The 21,706-nt window shown below is 42.9% G+C and overlaps 1 protein-coding gene across 1 annotated transcript; it reads right to left on the bottom strand.

Annotated features, from left to right (window-relative positions):
* Window positions 1-3,397: 3,397 nt before the first annotated feature.
* Window positions 3,398-13,763, bottom strand: LOC106080692 (esterase B1-like). Its single transcript, XM_013242157.2, has 5 exons — window positions 13,708-13,763; window positions 13,369-13,645; window positions 13,152-13,302; window positions 12,267-12,985; window positions 3,398-3,926 (listed from the first exon to the last, which is right to left on the bottom strand). Exons 1-5 carry the CDS (start codon window positions 13,716-13,718, stop codon window positions 3,504-3,506), a joined length of 1,581 nt encoding a protein of 526 aa, XP_013097611.2. The 5' UTR covers window positions 13,719-13,763; the 3' UTR covers window positions 3,398-3,503.
* Between the last annotated feature and the right edge of the window lie 7,943 nt (window positions 13,764-21,706).

Below are 21,706 nucleotides of genomic sequence, written 5' to 3'. Positions count from 1 at the left end.
GAGATTTATCTGTGGAAACTGGGCCATAGTCATGATTCCACTGTTGTGTTAGCCTAGTCTTCTGATTTAGTTTTCTGACCAGGAGTTCATCCTCACAAGATTCATTAGATCTTGTCATGATAGGCGTACGTACGCTTCCCGTTGGGTCCCGTTTCGATGCCATCCCCTCCTGTCTCGATTGCGGCAGGTGGATTTTCTGTCTCACGCAATCCGCCAGACTTTAGCCATGTGGTCGATAGTTCCTCAGGCAAGTGTTCAGCAACAACTGCTGAGTCGTCTCCTGATTCCACAATCCCTCCGCTTCAATAGACCTTCAGTTTCGATTTGTTGAATCCGTAGGATACAACCCCTTAAGACTTGTTGAGGTCTGCGAGACAGCCGGAGTTGAGTACGAATATTGCATGTCTCCGGTCACTATTAGCCTCATCCAATCTACCAATCTTCCAGTCGGTGGTTGAAAGATTGGGATTACATTCCTCCCTTGTCGACAACTGCCATAACTAAATTGTCTCTAGCGACATTAGCAAAGGTCCGTGACCCATCTTACTATTGTTCGCCCTAGTTCCTTTAGACATGAGATGGCCTCCGGGTGACCGCAGCCTTTTGGCTGACTGCGTTGCAGTTTCCGAATCTAGACGTGTAGTTTTTGGGGTAGCCTGTGTAGCAAGTTCCGAGCCCAATTTAGGGAGTCTCTCTCCCTATTAGTGAGAGTCTTAGGATCAATCGCCCCAAGCCTCTCAATAAACCTGAGAGCGATGCGTCTTCTATTATTTCAACCTCTTGAAGAGCGTGTTGGTTGGCCGGGGAAGTCGGATGGCAAATTATAGGCATGCGAAGAAAGAATAGGTTCGGCATTGTCGTTAAGACTCGATCCACGTGTCTTCGTCAAAAGCCCCAGTCTTCTGTCGGCTAGTGGAGCCTGGAGCAGCCGCTTCACCAGTCGAGGTTTCAGTAGCAGACAACATGCTAATACCACCACCGCAGTTGTTGGGTCTTTGGAGTCTATTCTAAGCCTACTCCCGGGCTCTAGATCTGCCGCTGCACTGGAAACAGACGCAGATCATCAACCGCCTAATGGATACCTACGTAGCAGCTATCATTGAGTAACTTAAATTTTACGAATTACAGGTAAATTCTTGCAAAACGTCCGCTCCACTCAACGGTTCAAACAAGAAAATCACCCTGCTAATTTATGTTACAAAAACACCTCTTATTTTCAAGAAGGTCGCCGCACTGTATGCACATTGAAAGCCGCATATTGTTGTCTTGGGTCGAGACGGCCCCTAATATATGTGTCAATTAGTCTCTCCATCGCTATGATGGGCTTGTAATCCTTTGGCAGAGAATTGGTCCGTTTCCCCGCCACCCTACACCACCCTAACCTTTTGCTACCCAGTCCGTACGTTACTAGGTACGACAAAACGCAGTTTCTGACAATTACTTCAATAAATCGTATGGCAAACGTTTGCAACATAGTAGGCAGTACGTTTACAACATAGTAGGCAGTACATCTTGCATTCCTGTTGACTTGTAGCGTTCAAACGAATTCACTGCCCAGACTATCTCACCCTCCATTATCATGTCTTCAACCACAGACACTATGTCAACATGGTATTGTATGAGAGGGATATCGATACCATCCGGGTTCATCGATCCACCGACCACTTGCAAGCACCCAGGAGGGGGGTAGTTTCCTGTAGCACGAGAGTCTTAGAGCAAGACTTCGTCCATGTTCCGTCATCTCATAGAATGTTTTCAAGGGTTTTCAGATCCTTGGAGAGCAATCTAGGGAATATGAAGGACTTTTTAACTTCCTCTATCGACTCGCAAAAACCTTGCCACGAGGACCTGTTGTTCACCTTACTCTAGTAATTGTAAAGGTCCCAGTCCGGTCGCACTTTGGTTTTATTCCTTGCCCTATACACCTGCAAGAGAACTATTGGCAAAAGTTGGGGGTTTAGACCGCACGTCATGCATTGGGAATATACTGCAGTTGTCAGACCTATAATGCTATATAGGGTTGTGGTTTGGTGGTCGGCGCTTCAAATGCCCACCTACTGCTCAATACATAACCGGATCCAAAGGATGGCTTGTTTGTGCATCACAGCCGCTCTGAGGACGACACCATCTGATGCACTGAATATAATGCTACATCTAATGCCTCTGGACATTGTGGCAGGACAAACTGCTGCGACCACTGCCTTTATCCATGGTCATGATGCAATATCCGATGTTCCAGACAGTGTGGATTACAGCCACCGCTTTTTGATAAAAAGTACTGTACTAAAATTCCTGATTAAACCGATTGGAACTACGATATCCCTGGTAATAGAAATTACATAGACTTCTATACGGATGGTTCCAAACTAAACGACCAGGTGGACTTTGGGGTGTACTATAAAGATCTAAAACAGATCATATCGAAAAGGAGACCCGACCACAGCAGTGTGTATCATCCTAGCAATTAAGAAGTGGTGGAATGGCTAAGATATAATGTCATAACGCCGATTGGCATAAATATCTTCTCAGACAGCTAGACAGCCATTAAAACGCTGGAGAACGTGTGCCAGGCCACAAAGATATCAGAGAGGGAATTGTAAAGCGGACGAGCTCACGAGACTATGAACTACCTTACACATTCCAGAGAAACTGGAATCTGTGGTTATTCCTCTAGTGACATGTAAGCTTAGTTTTCGGGACCAGGCCCGAAGGACAACGAATGATAGATGGTCACAAAGAGCGAGCCAAAACGATGTGGCCTAATCCAGACTTGTAGAGGTCTATCGCTCTGCTCTCACTGGCAAGAACAAACTTCTCAGTCATTGTCTCCTATATGATAGATCACTGTCTAATCGGAAAACATGCTGACAGACTGACGATTACCATGAACGACTTTTGCAGCAGCTGTGAGGACATCGAAGAAGAAGAGACTATACAAAACCTTCTGTGTGTGTTCAGCACAAGCAGCCAGATGGAGTTCCACTTTAGGTTCTCCTCTCTTTGAGAACCTGTCTGATTTAGCGAATGTGAACATTGGCAAGTTGTTGGGTTTTTTAAAGCGATTGGGATGGTTCAACGGTAGGAACTAGAAGGCATCTTCCTTCTTCTGTTCCTGTGGTATCACAATGGACGTAGTGAGTCTGATGGCGGACTGTCACTTAAAGTTAACTTTACCTTACCTTGGTTTTATTAGTCCTATTAGAGAACCTCCTCGCTATCTGTCAAGGCCTCTTTAATTCCTCAAGTTCCACCAAATAGGGAACAACAAAGGGCCGTTCTCCTTACAACTACTCAATGTGGCTCCTATCAGAAGATTCGCTGCAAATTCAAGTTCCTTTTTATCAATAAGCGATATGCGTATTTAAGAATATATCATTTAACAATAACGATAAGAAAATTTAAATTTATATTGACATTTATTGGTAAACGACTAAAACATCGATTTTTAACAAAAAACAGTAGCGAGCATTTACTTTAATAGACTTTAGATTAATCTATCTGCATCATATGTATAAAGAATCCCAAACTGAAAGCATTTCGGTCTTTGGTGATATCTTTACTTGGGAGTTATTGCTAATATTGAAACATAAGGTTGGTTCAAATCTATCCACAGGTTGCCATTCATCAATGCCAGGATTTGAATACTTGGCAAAGTTCGTACATATTCCAATCATTGTGTCAATCATTTTGAATTCCCTGGATGTGGGCTCAAGTTTCCAGGAAAAATCTCCAAACCAAATATATGAAACTTCCTCAGCGTGAGCTACTCCACAGTCGAGATCAGTGCCACAAAAACGTTTTCGAAGATGAGAAAAGGATGAGGAGTCAAAATCGAAATGATAAACGTATGTTGGTCCCGAACCATAGAATAGACGGGCTAGTATTGAGCGATGTATGCCATGCCAAACCAAGAATATGCTGTAGTACTAGGGAGAAAAAAAAAATGGAGAATAAGAGAGTGAAATATTTGCGAAGTTTGATAGTAAAGCATAGGAATGAGAAGAAAATATTATTCAGACTAAGATTAAAGAAACATTTTAGATTGAGAGCTAGACCAATGAAAACTTAATAAGTAGAAAAGTTCGGCTGGGTCTGGTTTTGGGTATTGAAATATGGTCCGACCCGGACGAAAGGCGGCGCGGTCGTCGAGGGGTCTAAAATTTTTCAGTGTTCAATATCTTATAATAGGAGATTGGTCTATGTAGCAGCAATATCCAAATACAGTCCGATCAGGAACATACTAGGGAAGGAGGTTGGAGGTCTCACACTTTATAAGGTGAAAAATTTAAGCAGAATTGGGTAACAGGTTAGGTTGAAAAGAGGGTGCAGATATTAAACCGCCCCATGCCACTATGGACATGCACCTAAGCCAGTAATCGGCTTGTTGTGCGCTCTAAAAACTATAAAGTAACCTCTAAAAAAAGTTTAAAGCAAGGAATTCCGTGCTACTTACAAAATCCTTATTATTGTAGCCGTTGATTGAAGCGGACGTGTTTTTATTTTACTCCTCAAAGAAAAAATAAATATAAATATATTCGTATCTTGGAATAGGTACTACCTATTACGAAAAAATTTTAAGCCTTTTGAAGTAGACTAGAAATGGACTCCAAAGACTCAACATTTGCGGTGGTGGCGTCAGACCGCAGCATGTTGTCCTCCCCTCCTATAGGTGTGGGTGCCTTGGCATCTGTAGTCGAGAGTAATGTTTCAAACGCACAACTAGTCGTCAGTCTAATAAATGAGGAAGAAACGGATAAAACAGAGCGATGCACAGTTCGTTCCCGGCCTTTAAGTAAAGGTGGAGTTTCTGACTCGGATTCAGGCAGCGACTGTGTCAATGAAACAGTCATCGCAGCTGAATCGAGAGATGAGGGCATGGGGATGACAGCAGAAGTGAGCGATGGCTTAGCTAAGCTCACAAGCAGGCCGAGAAAGCGATCCGGTGCACGACGAAGGAGACAGAGGAGTTTATACCGGCAGCGTAATCGGGCGAAAGTGCAGGATGCTGGAAGGGATAGAACTGGCATTCCAGGCACTTCTACGGAAGCTGGTAAAAGAATCAGATCTCCCGAAAAGCATAACACTGCTAAAATACTGAAGAAGAAAAAGAGCTCCCCGCTTTCAAATACTCTGGGAAAACCAAGCCAGCCATCCCGCAATGGAGACTCCAGACTGTGTCCTGCGGAGGTGAACAAAGTTGGAACCGGAACGAAGAAAGCGCACACGGTCCCTGAGTTTTTCATGGAGGACTGTGACTTCCAAAAGGTCACAGCCATCACGGAAGGGGAAGATGGTCGCTGGGAATGGTAAGGAGCCGCCCTCTTACGCCAGAGTGGCAAGATAGCACAACAGAGATGAGCTGACTTATGCAGTCATTAAAATCGACTGTGTATCCGGTAGAATTCCACCAGATCATCGGTCCCAAGAGGAGAATCTAGTTAACGATCGGATTTTTGAACATGTGTAGAACTCTGTAAAGGGTCCACCCATACAAATGATGAGCTGCGAGTTTAGAGGGGACATCTTTACGCTGCGTTTTGCATCGGCGGAATGTATTGATACAGTCAAACAACTCGTCAGAGGTATTTACGCTCCCTGGGAGGGTGCAAAGCTCGACCTTGTGAGAAAGGTGGATATCCCCCAAGTTCACAAAGTCTACGGTCTTCATCAAGAGATGGGGCAGTAAATTTGCTACAAAATGCATGTTGGGATTCTTGGACAAGCAAAACCCAAGGTTTGGTCGGAGAGAAGTGGAAGGTCTTCCACAGGGTGGAGAAGGAGGAAGGAACTCTCTTTGTGGTTGGCATTGATCAAGTCTCCGTGACGTGTTTGGCTAAGACTAAAGGCATGGCGCACTATGTGAGCAAAGCTGTCTTTTTCAAGATTGGGAAGACGAGGATAGGCAGAAATTTTCATTCTGCGACACCAGGACGTGCAGTGGCAGGTGACTCAACACCGACAAGGAGACAATCACGGCAACTCTCAATATTGCAAAGACTAGAAAAAGCAATGATCCTAATACTAAAATATCATCTTACCCGCATGCCCTACACATGCTATCACTTGCCGCACCGATTTTACATAAGTCACCTCGTAGTCCTATGTGTCCCGTTATGATACCAATAGCTATACTGACGTCCTTCTTGCTTCCTTTCAGTAATAGCCCCGTCTTCTCACGATCTGGATCCCCCATAAGTTTTTCGCCGTTCTACCGACCGTTTCGCTGTTCCACAATGTTGCATGCGCATTCGTCGCCCACTCCCTTAACTGGGACTGCGTCGTCCCGAAAGGCTTCGGGTGAACCAAGCTTATTGACGGCACTCCTCTGGCCTTCACCGCCAATTCGTCTGCCCTTTCATTTCCCCTTACTCCGTTATGGCCCGGCACCCAAACGATGCGGATTTTGCCATCCTCAGAGAAGGCGTTAATCTCCTTCTTACACTGCAAGTCTGTTCGTGACCTTACCGTCCTGGTTGTTATTGCCCTTATGGCAATTTTACTGTCGGTAAAGATGTTCACACTCGACGTCCTCGCGTAAGCACCACATCACTTCACGCATTCCGTGATTGCCCTGATCTCCGCCTACAGGACCGAATTATAATCAGGCAGTCTAAAACAGATGTCAGTCCCTGGGTTCTCAATGTATACCCCCTGGCTCACTCTCTCCACTAACTTTGATCAATCCGTGTAACATGATCTTCCAGATGGCAATATTAGGGTTCCGTCAATCCAAGACTGTGCCGATGGCAGCAGTGCCTCGCACTCGACTTTAAGGTTCATCTCAGGTATACGATCGGAAACCTCTTCCCTTCCTTCCAGGTTTCCTATCGTCGCCTCTATTATACCGCGATGATATAAACTGCTCTCATCCTCAATCCATTCTTCCATCGCCTTAAGTCTCATAGCCGCAGTGGCTGCCTCACACTTAATCTGTATGTCAATGGGACGGATATCTAGAATAGTCTCCAGTGCCCTAGTGGCCGGGTCCTCATCGCTCCGCATATCCCAAGACAACACGTCCTCTGAACCTGTTGTATGGTCCTTATGTTGCACTTTTTCTCCATAGTAGTCCACCAAACTACTGAGGCGTAAGTAAGTATTGGTCTAATCACGCTCCTGTAGAGCCAGTGGACTATCATCGGATTCAGACACCATTTCGAGCCAACAGGTCGTCTACATAGTGTCCAACATCTGCGAGCCTCCTCAGTACGCTCCTGAATGTGACATCTCCAATTCAGTTTCCTGTCCAAGATCACACCTAATTATTTGACCTTGCCTGATATCGAAATCGTCTTATTGAGGAAACGTGGTGCGTTAAATTGGCCCACCTTCGCCTTCCTCGTGAACAGGCATATTTCAGTCATATCTGGGTTTACATTGGGACCTCTGGGTGTAGCCCAGTCATATGTCATATGCAAGACCCTTTCGGCCCTTCTGCATAGCTCGTTCGAATCTTTACCCCTTAGAAGTATTATAACATCGTCTGCGTAGCAGACTGGTACAAATCCCTCCTCAGTCAGCATCCGTTATCGGTCATTTATGGTGGTCACCCATAGGTGTGCCCTGTGCCTCTTTCTCCCTTATATTTATGCCATGGAATACAACATTTATCCACCTGTTCCTTAGCATATGGTTTATCCAGTCTCTTAGTACCGGGTCCACCTGGTACTGATTTAAGGATTGGATCAATGTGTCGGTCCGCACATTGTTACAAGCCCCCTCGATGTCAATGCATACCGTCAGGGTGTACGTTTAGGCATCTATTTTATGCACAACCTCGTGCAAGGCAGTCTCCACAGACCTTCCCTTGACATAGGCATGCTGTTTGTATTTGAGCAGTTCGCTGGATGTCTTACTCTTTATCATGGTGACCAAAATACTTTCCATGGTTTTGAGTAGAAAGGACGTAAGGCTTATGGGTCTGTAGGCCTTTGGTGTCGCATAACCTGCCTTGGCGTGCTTGGGTATAAACACCACCCTTGCCTCCTGCCAGGCTTTCGGAGTATATGCAAGGCGCCAGATAGTCTGATAGTAACGCCGGAAATATTCCATCAGGTCCGGGAGACTTAAATAGTTTGAAGCTCCTCCAGGATTCCTTCACCATAAATTCCGTTATTATAAACCTTCGATCAACGTCATTATTCCAAGATTCCGGTGTCTCCCTGAGTCCCGTCGTATACTATTCAAAATGGGTTTTCATCAAAAGCCTCAACATGTTCTCCGTTGTCTCTGCTCTCACTCCCATGTCGTCTACTAAAGTTTCAGTTTGGACATGGGTTTTTGAGAGAAACATTTTTATCTTGGCGGTGTCATTAACGCTATCGCCATGCTCGCAGAAAAGCTTCTAGGAGGCACGTTTTGCCGCTCTGGTAATAGTTTTGTATTCCTTGTCCGTGTGTAATACACATCCCAATAAACTTTCGCTTTTTTACGATGTGCTCTGTTGAAAAAAAGTCTGCGGACCTCTTTATCAATATTGCGAATCTCCCCGATCATACAAGGTTTTTCTTGGACTGATTTCCTTTCTCGTGCAGTGCAGTCGTAATCCTGCTGACATTTTCGTCAATCTCTTCTATGCTTGGACAATCAATCGGGTAATAAATGTAACTTTTTTGTCCCAAGGCAATAAATCGGGAGATTGGTATATATGGCAGCTGTTTCCAAACAAAGACCGATTTAGACCATATTGAGCACTGATGCCTACACCTAATGTTAGCAAAATCGGGTAATTAAATGCGCCGTTTATGGGCTGAGGAACTTAAATCAGAAGATCGGAATATATGCCAGCTAAACCCCATTATGTAGGCCACCGAGATGTAGAGGTTAGCATGTCCGCCTATGACGCCAAACCTCTGGGTTCAAAACCGTATTTAGTACAGTTGTTGAAAGTCGTAACAGAAAACCGCATGCAAATCTTCAGCCAAATCGGACAGAAATTGCGCCTTGTAATGTATCAAGAAGTCAAATCGGGTGATCGGTTTATATGGGAGCTATATCAGGTTATAGACCGATTCGGACCGTACTTAGCACAGTTGTTAGAAGTCATAACGGACAAAACATGGGCCTTGTAAGTACTCAAGAAGTCAAATCGGGAGATCGGTTTATATGGGAGTTATATCAGGTTATAGACCGATTTGGACCGTACGAAGCATAGTTGTATGAAGTCATAACAAAACACTATGTGCAAATGGGAGCTATATCTAAATCTGAACCAATATGTCCAGGCATAGACGACAATGTCAACAGTGTAACGACTGAAATAGTGGGGTATTTCGAAGATAGTTGTCCTCTTCGAGGAAGGAAATCAGCTCAAGAAAAACACTGGATGACCGGGGAGATTCGCAACATTGGTTTCTCAGACCTTATAATAGGGCACGTTGTAATAAATCGTCCGTTTATTGGAATGTGTATTGTACAATGCTCCGGGTCTTAAGTCACGGGATGAACCATATGCTAAGAAACAGGTGGATAAAATGTTGTGTCCATGAAATAAATACAAGTGACCACATGGGTGACCACAATAAATAATCTAAAACGTATGCTACCTGAGGAGAGATTTGAACCCGTTGTTATTATGCTTCTAAACGGTTAGGATCCGAAACAGCTTTGCAGAAAGCCGAAAAGTTCTAAGAGAAATCATGCGACAGGGCTAGAAATAGGAGTTTCAATGTTTACTCAGAAAAGACTGAAATCTGCCTGTTCACGAGAGAGACAAAAATGGTCAAATTTGAGGAACCACGTTTTCTCAACAGAACAATTTCGATGTCTGACAAGGTCAATTACTTAGAAGTGATCTTGGATTGTAAATCGGGACAACCAAAAGGCCAATGGACAGATCAAGCGGTGAAAGACATCTCCAGAATATAGAAGGAGCATAGAAGATTGAGGCACTTGGAAAGCTATTCTAAGTTCAGCTAATAGGAAGAATGTTCTGTGCCAATTAAAGAAAAGTAAGAGGAGGCCACCGTAGCGCAGAGATTAGCATGTCCGCCTATGATGCTGAACGCCTGGGTTCGAATCCTGGCGAGACCATCAGAAAAAATTTTCAGCGGCGGTTTTCCCCTCCTAATGCTGGCAACATTTGTGAGGTACTATACCATGTAAAACTTCTATCCAAAGAGGTGTCGCCCTGCGGCACGCCATTCGGACTCGGCTATAAAAAAGAGGCCCCTTATCATTGAGCTTAAACTTGAATCGGACTGCACTCATTGATATGTGAGAAGTTTGCCCCTGTTCCTTAGTGGAATGTTCATGGGCAAAATTTGCATTTGCAAGATCTTGGACTGGAAAATGTATCCGAAGTGTCATATTAAGGAGCATACCGAGAAGGCTCACAGACGTTGGTCACTATGTAGTCGGGCTGTGGACTCGAAATGGGGCCTAAATCCTAGGGTAGTCTTCTGGCTCTATACGTGATTAGACCAATACTTACTTAAGCCTCAGCATTTTGGTGGACTGCTATTTAAAAAAAAGTGCAACATAAGGGTAATACAACAGGCCCAAAGAAAATGTTTTTTCTATGAGGATCACGCCCGCTTGTTTACTGGAGACTATTCTAGATATCGGACCCATAGACATACAAATTAAGTGTGAGGCAGTTACTGTGGCAATGAGACTTAAGCGATGGGAGAATGGATAGAGGATAGAAGCACGTTACACCCTCGCGGTATAATCGTGTAGATGATTACAAGAGGTTTCCGATCGAATATCTGAGGCGACACTTGAGAACAAGCGCGAAGCACTGCTGTCAGCGGCGCAGTCTTGGATTAACGGAATTTTGGTATTTCCATCTGGATGTTCATGCTACATGGACGGATCAAAGCTAGAGGACAGAACGGGCCTGGGGATATACGTTTAGAATCTAGGGACTAAGATCTGTTACAGACTGCATTGCGATATTTCGATCCTGTAGGCGGAGATCCGATAATTACGATAATTCGATCCTGTAGGCGGATGATTTGGAAGTAAAGGTCGTAGGACTGTTGTCAATAAACTTGGTTTGACCGTAGCCTTTCTGGACAACTTAGTCCAAGTTAGGGACGTGGGCGAGGGACCCATGTAATACGACGTAAATCATTTGGGGATATCCGGATCCTGAGAACACATGGTTATTACTGTAGTGAAGTTAGAAGGAGGTCAATATAGCTTTCGATATCATAACGGAACACAAAGGACTATAAACTCACCTATGCAAAATCGGTGCGGAAAGTTATAGCATGTGTAGTGCATGTTGGGAAGATAATGAGACATTGCACAGTGGGATAGAAATAAAAAAAAAACTAATAAGAAATATGTCAATTGAGAGGAGATAGAGATAATTCTTTGATATTTTAAAAGGTTAAAGCTGGAGTGTTATCGCCCTTTCGATTTTCAAAATTCCTTTTGAATTCTGCTGATAAAAGAGTCTTTAAAAAAAAAAAAAAAATCTGCCGCATTTTTTGAACAAAAATCCCAAAATACTTATTTTGTGTAGAGATAATTTCAAAATCGCCTTTTTTTGGTTGGAGTCAAAACATGCAAACATGTTTTGGGGACATATGAAGTAAAATAAAACATTAACATTAATGGGGGATCTCAGCGTAGGATTTTGAGAACTTGAGCGGTTTTTACAATTTTTTAATAAAAAATTGCCTATTTTGAATGGTATATTGCACCCGTTTATGTTGACATATCTGGTTCAAACTTTACTTGAGGACCATCTACAATATGTCCTCTTACAATAGAAAAAGAAAAGGTTAAGGTATTTGAGCAGGTTTTTCCAATAAAAGCAAGAAAAGAATTTTGAAGATCGGATCCCAAATGAAAATTTGGCAGCCCGGACAATTTTTCGAAATGCCCAGATAATAAAGTGTAGGGGCCTGCCAAAAGGCGCCCTGACCACACAGGCTCTTGAATGTTTGCACATGATCTCAATAGCCTCAACCATTTGAAATTTCAAAGAGTTATCTCTATCCGTTCTCAAGTGGCATATATTTTCTAGTTTTTTGTGATTCTATCCCAATCATTTTCTATGTCATTGCCCGGCATTCGTGGCTATCAAACATTGTCACTTTAGTGGGGACAAAATACCAGACATTAACTGACTTAGGTGCTTGGTATTAAAGACAATTAGGGATTAGGGATGTTAGTAGCACATATTTCCTGACTTTCATTTTCTTTTTTTAGTAGTTAAACGCACAACAAGCCGATTACTGGCTGAGGTGTATGCCCCTAGTGGCATGGAATGTGAATAGTGATGTAATAATTGAATGCTTGATTTTACTTACATCAATGGAGCTCTTGTGTAATTTCCCCATAAGCATGCCCTTTTCCACATGAATATCCAATAGTTTGTTCCTCATTGCTCGTAAGGCCTCTTTATCATACTTCTCGTGAAATGCCAAAGGCAATTGTCCAACTGGTGGAGAGTCAAGAGCTCCCTCTGTTAAAAAATATCTGGCAATTAAACCTTCATCAGCTGTACCTCCAATGATTAGGGGAATGCTATTGCCCCAACCGTTTGCTATCATTTCTATTGGGTCCTTTGGAACAGCACTGTCATCATTTGCGTATGGTTCTACGCAAATCCCAAATGACCCAGCTATACCATATCCAAGTTCTTCTTCGCTCATTAGATCGTGATTGACTAGCTTTTCTGCTTCGAGAGAATTCAAAAATTCCACTACCTGGCGATCATTGTTGACACCTGCATAACCATGAAGTTTGGCGAGATTAAAAGCGTTATTCCTGCTAGGAGCACAAGCCCATGGACTCAGTGCGGATTCACCCATGCAGATGGCCTTATGGAAAAGCCCTTTGGAGAGATCCATAATCAGGTGGTAGTGGACACAAGCAGCGCCTGAGCTTATACCAAAAAGTGTCACGTTTTGCGGATCACCATTAAAATAGGCAATGTTGTGCTTAATCCATTTCAGAGCTAAAACTTGATCCTTGAGGCCTGCATTGCCAGGAATTTGCATTTTTGGGTCCTTAACGCTAAGAAAACCTAAAAGCCACAGGTTGCCGTATTAGTATTATACACAATAAAATCCCCTCTTGACAAGAATCAAAGTTTTATTATCTGTTACCGATACATAAATTTGTCCAAATTTAGCCATACTCGTATTAGTTTCCAACCGCCATGAAAGCCAATTTCCCATAGTTTCACTTACCTAAACTGCAAACACGGTAGTTAATTGTAACCACAATGACATCACGATCCAGAAAATAATCAGGACTGTAGTATTTTCTGTTGGCCTGACCCATATAAAAGCCCCCGCCAAAAATCCACACCAAAACTGGCAATCGCTTAGCAGGTGCTAACTGCAATAGAGTTTCACTGATACTTTAAAATATTTTCAATTCTTACTGCATTTGCTCTTAACTGGCCTGGTTCATATACACATTCAGATTCAGACAGTCCTCCGAGCCCATGACTTCACTGGTTTCGAAATTTTTTTGTAATGGTATTGGTGGGTTTTCTGAACAATTTTTGATTCCCTTCCAGGGCAGGGCAGGTTGTGGTGACTTGAATATAAGTTTGCCCACAGGCGGCTGGCCATATGGTATACCCTCGAAACTTAAGTAAGATATGCCATACACAGATGTCCTTTGCGCCCCACGGATTTTACCCAATGACAGCGAAATTAAAGGATTTAGGGTTTGTCTAAGAGTTGGTACTTAAATATTTTACTGCACTTTTTATTCTAACAAAATTGCGAAACTTACTTGTCTACCATTTTGTCGGTTGTATTATCCGCTGAAAACTAACGTAGCAATTAGAAAGCAAAACGAAATGTAAACGCAAGCAAGCGGTAATTGATTGAAAAGCTGTAATTTTGTTGATCACTATGCTACGGAAAATTTTGAAAATATATCTTACTTGCCCAGCCCAAAAAATGGTATGGAGAGTGCATAATTATTTGATCAGGCGATCGGTCTGATTTCTATATTCGTGGGTTTTATATAGAAATCAGACCTTTTAACCCCTAAATAGATACCAAGGCAAAATCACCCTAACGAAGACAAGTGCCTGGCCAGGCCCCAAGAACATAATACGAGTTTTTCTATTGCAAATTGCTTGACCATTAACATTCCATTAAGGAAGAGGGTCAAACCTATCACGTATCAATGAGTGATTTCCGTTTCCAGATTTAAGCTCATTGATAAGGAGCCTCCTGTTTATAGTCGAGTCCGAAAGGCGTGCCGTAGTGCGAATTCTCTTTGAGGAGAAGTTTTTTACATGCCATAGTACCTCACAAAGGTCATCAGCATTAGGAGCGGATAACCATCGTTGAAAATTTTTACACCCTACACCACTACTGAGGTACAAGGTATTATAAATTAGTGAATTTTTTTGTAACACCCAGAAGGTAGAGAGATAGACCCATCGATAAGCATACCGATCGACTGAGAATCACTTTCTGATTCGATTTAGGCATGTCCGTCTGTCTGTGTGTCTGTCTGTCAGTCTGTCCGTCTGTCCATGTTAATTTGTGTACAAACTGCAATAAAATGGTCATTTGTTAACCGATTTTCTAGAAATTTGGCAGGAAGAATTTTGCTATGACTTTCGACATTACTGGTGAATTCCATAAAAATCGGTGCAGATTTAGATATAGCTGCCATATACTTACTTTAATTGGCTATGACAGAATATTTGTTCCACTAGCAGAACGTAGAATAGTGTTCTAAGCTCCTCGATCTTCTGCGCACATTCTAAAATCTCTGACACCAAGTTTCGAGGTGTCTCCCACCTCTTGATCTTTCCAACGGGCTTTTGGTCTTCCCGGTTTACGTGTTTGCTTTCAAAAGACTTCTTTGCTGGAGCTTCTTCATCCATTTTGACAACATGACCTAGCCAAAGCAGTCGTTGTATTTTGATGCGTGTAACTATCTATCGCTATCGTCGTCATACAATTCATACAGCTCGTGGTTCATACTTCGCCTATATTCTCCATTAACGCAAACTGGTCCATATATTTTACGAAGAATCCTTCTCTCAAATACTGCAAGCACTGCCTCATCTGCACGGGTAGTATCAGTGTCTTGTATAGTGTAATCTTCGTCTGTCGAGAGGTGGCCTTGTTTTTAAACTGCTTACTTAGTCCAAAGAAGCACCTGTTTGCCAGTATTTTTCTTCGCTTTATCTCAAAACTGGTGTCATTCGTTACGGTTACGGCGGTGCCTAGGTAAATAAAGTTACTGACTTTATCAAAGTTGTGGTTCCCAACTTTCTCCATTTTCTTCGTATGGTCGGTTGTGCAAGGCTTTTAGGGAGTTGAAACCATCCATTTCGTCTTACCTCCATTTACTGCCAGACCCATTTTCACTGGCTCTCTTTCGGTTCTTTCAAAGGCTGCAGTTACTACTTCCGGTGACCGACCTATGATATCAATGTCTTCGGCGTAGGCGAGTTGCACGTTTTCTCTTGTGATAAGTGTGCCATATCTATTCACAGTTGCATATCGTATAATCTTCTCCAGCAGGATATTAAAGAGATCTCCTTTTCTGAAACCTCGTTTGGTATTAAATGGTTCGGAAAGATTCTTTCCTATTCTTTCTGAGGAACGCGTATCAGCAAGTGTCATTCTGCAGAGTCTTTTGCAGGGATTCCAAACTCAGACATGGCTTGAAATACCTTTGAACGTAAAGGAGTATCAAAGACGGGTTTGTAGTCAACAAATAGATGGTGGGTGTTAATTTATCCTTCTCAGGTCTTTTCCAGGATTTGGCGCAGTGTGAATATCTGGTCTAGGGTGGATTTACCAGGTCTAAAGCCGCATTGATAGGGCCCAATTATATCAGTGACTTTAGGTTTTAATCTTGCACACATTGCGCTCGAGAGAATCTTGTATGCGATGGGGAGGAGACTTATTCCTCTGTAGTTTGCACATTCCGTCTTGTCTCCTTTCTTGTGTACAGGACATAGTATGCTGAGGTTCCAATCATCGGGTATGCGTTCTTCTAGCCAGATTGCGCAAATAAGCTGATGCATACGCGTTATCAGCGTATCGCCTCCGGTCTTAAATAGTTCAGCGGGTAACCCGTCGGCTCCTGCTGCCTTGTTGTTCTTTAGTCGGGTCACTGCTACATGGATCTCATTCTGACTAGGAGGTAAACATTCTATACCATCATCAGGGATTGGTTCTGCGATATCCTCTTCGCCACCAACGTCGGACACTAGCAGTTGGGTAAAATGTTCTTTCCATATCCTCAGCATGTTATCAGTGTCAGTAACAAGATTTCCATCTTTGTCTCTGCAGGAGGATGTGCCTGCACCGAAGCCATCGGTTTGATGTTAAATTCTTTGGTAAAATTTGCGGACTTCATTCTGCCTCCTGTACATCTCAATTCGCTCACACTCATGTCTTTCCATTGCCTTTTTCTTTCTGCGGAATAGACGTTTCTCCTCTCTCGTTTTCTTCCGATACCTCTCCTTCATCTGGTGCGTTGCTACTGATTGCAGGGTTGCTCTATATGCCGCATTCTTGGCTTCAGTAGCGTCTCGACACTCTTGGTCGTACCATGGGATTCTTGTGGGAGGCTTCCGATACCCAAGTACGGATTTCGCGACATTTTCCATGGAATGGGCAATAGTTTGCCACTGCGTCATTATATCATCGGAACAAGGAGTGCTTTCTTTAAGCAATTGGGTCAGTCGAGTGGAGTATGCCGCTGCCATTTGTTGTGTTTGTAGCTTTTCAATGTCTAGCTTCCGTGCAGTGTCAGATCGTACTTTCCTCACCATGTTCAAATGGGTGCGAACCTTTGCTGCAACAAAGTAATGATCCGAATCTATATTCGCTTCACGGATCGATCGTACATCTAACACGCTGGATGAATGCCTTCCTTATATCATAACGTGATCAATTTGGTTTCTTGTGTTTTGATCGAGTGACAGCCATGTGGCTTTGTGAATATTTTTATATTGAAATCTGGTGCTACTAACTACCATATTTTTTGCCGCGGCGAAATCTATCAGCCTCAACCCATTACTGGACGTTATCTCGTGGAGGCTAAACTTTCCGACTGTTAGACCAAAAATGTCTTTCTTCCCTATTTTCGCATTAAAATCGCTCAGAACGATTTTAATATCATGGGCGTGGCAGCGGTCATATTCTCTCTCTAAGCGCTCATAGAAAATATCCTTGGTCTGCTCGTCTTTGTCTTCCGTCGGGGTATGGGCACAAATAAGGCTGATGTTGAAGAATTTGGCTTTTATGCGGATTGTGGCTAGCCTCTCATCCACCGGAATAAAGCTTGAGACAAGATGTTTCAGTCTCCGACTAACAATAAATCCACAGCCAAATTCATGCCTCGTGTTATAGTTCTTCACCGTTTGATGTTGTAGTGACGCCATTCCCAGTCCATCGCACTTCCTATAAGGCGGTAATATCTGCCTTGTACTTCTCTAATACATCCGCCAGCGCATATAATGCACCTTCTCTATAAAGAGTGCGGACATTCCAGGTGCAGATGTGCAAATCATGATCCTTTCTTCTTTTGCGTGGGTCATCAACGTTAGGGGTGTCCGTTTTTACTATTCCATTGTTTCTCATAGTTTTCCGGTGGCGGGTTACTGGCCCAGCGTCCCAACCGCATGGGTTTTGTGGGATAGAACATGTGTCCCTCGTTGTGGCGAGCCGCTTGCTCCAAGATCCGACGCTCGCCTCCAGGCGCCCCTAACCTGGGAACAGACGCTGATGTTGGCCATTGGTTATTTGAAGGCGCCAATAACTCGCCTTGTCTTCTCGAGTATCATTGGCACTCTGTATTTAATTAAGAGCCAGTGCCACATGATTCCTCACTGAGACTCTCCTCTCGAAAATATTTATATATCGCCCAATTTTCATGTCTATGTTCACTACAGTCGCATTTATTGACCAATCTTCCAAAAAATTTTTACAGCGCTTTCCCCGACGACTACCACAACATTTAAGAAGGTCGCTCGAAATCGGTTCAGATTTAGGTATAGCTCCCATGTATATGTTCGTCCGATTTTCAGTAATAATGCAATAAAATGGTCATTTGTTAACCGAATCCTTTAAAATTTGGGACGAATGATTTTCACTTGACTCTCGACATTCCTGATGAATTTCATAGAAATCGGTTCAGATTTAGATATAGATGCCATTTACGTATATCGCCCGATTTTCACTTTTAGAGCCACTGCAAGCGCATTTGTTGACCAATCTTGCCAAAACTTTGTACAACGCTTTCCTCATCAGCTACAACAATATCTGAGAAGTTTGCTCCAAATCGGTTCAAATTTAGATATAGCTCCCATATGTATGTTCGTCCGATTTTGGGAAATATTACAATAAAGTGCTCATTTGTTATCCTCAGTTATTACAGTTTGAACATATTGTATTTGCTCTAAATTTGATACGGGTTGTTTAATAGCCCATCTGAAAACATCCGCCGAGGTCCTTCAAAATTGGATATAGCTCCCACATTGTACTTATAAGGTAGGTGTAGGGTATTATACGGCACCGCCCGACTTTTGCCTTCCTTACTGGTTTTGGAATGTTACTGAGTAACACAACATTATGTTGGCTAGTGTAATTCCATGAGGAGACAATAATTAGTAATATGATTGAGAAAATGTAAGGTATTATTTTCAGATAAATGGTCATTTTAATTTTAAAATTGGTTACAATTGGTACCTTCGAGTTATACGAAGATCAATAACATTAACCTGACGTACGATCATTTTGCGAGTTGAAATAGTTGATTGTTTCTTTACTAAGAAATATAAAAGTTTCCGAGTCCCTCAAATCAGTAGTAAAAAAACTATTTTTCAAAATTAATACTATGTCGGGACACTGACAAGGATGATGTTCTGCAAAATGTTACCTCGGAAGTGTCACAAGCATCTGTACTTAGCCCTCTTTCGTGGTACATCATGTACGACCAAATATTTCCACTAAAATTACAAGGAGAAGATGACATTTCCGTATTAGTACAGTCAATAGTCCATATTTCTCAGATAAGAGAAATTTTAAAATAAGCCAAATCGAAAGATCGACTCTGACCTGGAAGTACATTCAAATATGGTACTTGTGAAATTCATCAACCAGAATGTTCAATTCATTGCAAATCAATCGTGATTTCTCTTGACGGACGGACGTCCATTTGTATACCCTCCACCATAGGATGGAGGTATAGTTATTTCGTCATACCACATCGAAATATGCGTCTAAAACCCCATAAAGTATATATATTCTTGATCGCCATAACATTTTAAGTCGATCTAGCCATGGCCGTCCGTCCGTCAGCCTGTTTGTCGAAAGCTCGCTAACTTTCGAAGTACTAAGGCTAGACGCATTATAAGTGTAGATCAGTTGGGATTGTAAATGGGCCAAATCGGTCCATGTTTTTATATAGCTGCAATATAAACCTATCTTTGGTCTTGATATCTTGAGCCTATATAGGGCGCAATTCATATCGAATTTGGTTGAAATTTACATATGTCGTTTTTGTATGATTTCCAACACTGTGCCAAGTATGGTTAAAATCGGTTGATACCTTGATAAAGTTGCCGTATAAACCGATCTCCCAATTTGAGATCTTCTACTTGATTTGCCTGAAATTTTTGAGATGGTATTTTTCTATGATGTCTAACAGCCATGACAAGTACGGTCCATATCGGTCCTTGATGTAGTAACTTGATGTAGCTCATGTATATATTGAAGAACTCATCCAAACAATTTGACAAATTCGATCCGTGGTGTATTTGTTTCTTGTTTGAGGGGGGCCGAAGTTTTATTATTTTCTGTAACTCATAGTGGGAAGCTATTTTCGGAAAACAGTTTTAAGTCACTCAAGGATAGATACGATTGTGTTTTCCATTAGTCGCTGAATGATCTGCATTTGTTTCTAGCAGGCTTAGAATGATCTAAAGTCCGGTAGATGGCTTCAAATGAACTCCAAACGCCCAACAGCTGCGGTGGCGTTATCAAGCCGATCCCAATCTGAGTGATTGGGTGGCTGCTCCAGGCTCTACTAGCCGACATACGACTGGTCAGCAGGGCATTTGACGAAGGCACCTGGCTGGAGTCTTAAGGGCAAGACCAAACCTATTTTATCTTCGCATGCTTAATTAGCTTAGGCCTTCGGCCTTTCCTGTCAAAATAATACGCTCGTTGAGAGGTTGGAATAATAAAAGGAGCATCCGTCTCAGGTTTATTGAGAGAATTGGTGCGAGTGATCCTAAAACTTTCACCGAATAGGAGAAAGGCTCCTTTAATTGGGATCGGAGATTCGCTTTGCTTTCGGGGACCAACGCTCAACTGAGATATATCGTTGTGCCCTAAAAAAGATTGGTGAGATCTGACCAGGCCCAGCATTGGATTAAGTGAAGAAGGAAGATATTCCTTCTCAAATAATGGCAAAAAATTCACATTTTGCCAAGGAACATTTCACTAAGGAACAGGGGCAAACTTCTCACATATCAATGAGTGCAGTCCGATTCAAGTTTAAGTTCAATGATAAGGGGCCTCCCTTTTATAGCCGAGTCCGAACGGCGTGCCGCAGTGCGACACCTCTTTGGAGAGAAGTTTAACATGGTATAGTACCTCACAAACGTTGCCAGCATTAGGAGGGGAAAACCACCACTGAAAATTTTTTCTGATGGTCTCACCAGGATTCGAACCCAGGCGTTCAGCGTCATAGGCGGACATGTTAACCTCTGCGCTGCGGTGACCTCCGACTAATGGCACACGATTGAATACCAGGGATTCCTCTGATCCTGTAGCCATACTTGGGAGACCAAAGGGAATATGATTGGATGAGGCTGATGACGACCGGCGAAGTGCAGTATTCATACTAAACACCGGCTGTCTCGCAGACCTCAACAAGTCTGAAGAAGTTTAATCTTACGGATTCAACAAGTTGAGGCTGAAGGTGTATAGAAGCGGTGGGATTGGGGAACCAGAAGATGACCCAGCAGTTGTTACTGAACACTTGTCAGGGGAACTACCAATCACATCTTTAAATTCTGGCGGATTGCGGGAGACTGGAAGTCCTCCTGTCACACTCGAAACAGGAGGGGAAGGCGGCGAAATGCCCTGTTTGGGTGGTTCTTCCAGTTGAATTGGGCTCAAGGTGTTCGCCGCTAAGGAAGGACGGAACACAAAAGGTACTTTGAAAGTAGGGGCTATTGATGAATCTAAGGAGAAACCGTCCACACCGCAAGTGTCTAGTGTCTTGAGTGATTCCGCTGCATTCTCAACTATCCCTGGATATGCAAGGCAACTCATCATGACAAGATCAAATAAATCTTGTGGAGTTTGAACTCCTGGCGTACTCAGAAGATTAGGCTAACGCAACAGTGGTGGAAATTATGAATCCTGACTTTGGTTCGGTTTCTGCAGATAAATCTCTACCATTGTAAGGCCGCTTCGGCGACACTAAAGGTCCTCCTGATGGCAAGAGAATTTGCCGTGGTTCTTATCCAGGAGTCATGGGTGTGTTGGGAAATGGTTCTTGGACTATGATTTAATGGATTAAAGCCAATCAGGGGTACGGGAAATGGGAGACACAGAGCCTGTATTCATGCAAAGAGTAGTCTAAATGTTTTTCTTCTTCCGTCGCTAAGCACTGAAATTTTAGTAGTAGTATGCCTTGAAATAAACAAGTCTCATTACTGGCTGGCTTCCCCATATAAGACACGATTCAGATATGTCGCCGTCAAGCCTTAAGTTGCTAGTCGAAACAGCTTCCG

This window comes from Stomoxys calcitrans, chromosome 5, assembly GCF_963082655.1.
Source record: "Stomoxys calcitrans chromosome 5, idStoCalc2.1, whole genome shotgun sequence".
Classification (NCBI taxonomy): domain Eukaryota; kingdom Metazoa; phylum Arthropoda; class Insecta; order Diptera; family Muscidae; genus Stomoxys; species Stomoxys calcitrans.
Note: the sequence above shows the minus strand (reverse complement) of the source record. Positions and strands in the feature narration are given on the sequence as shown.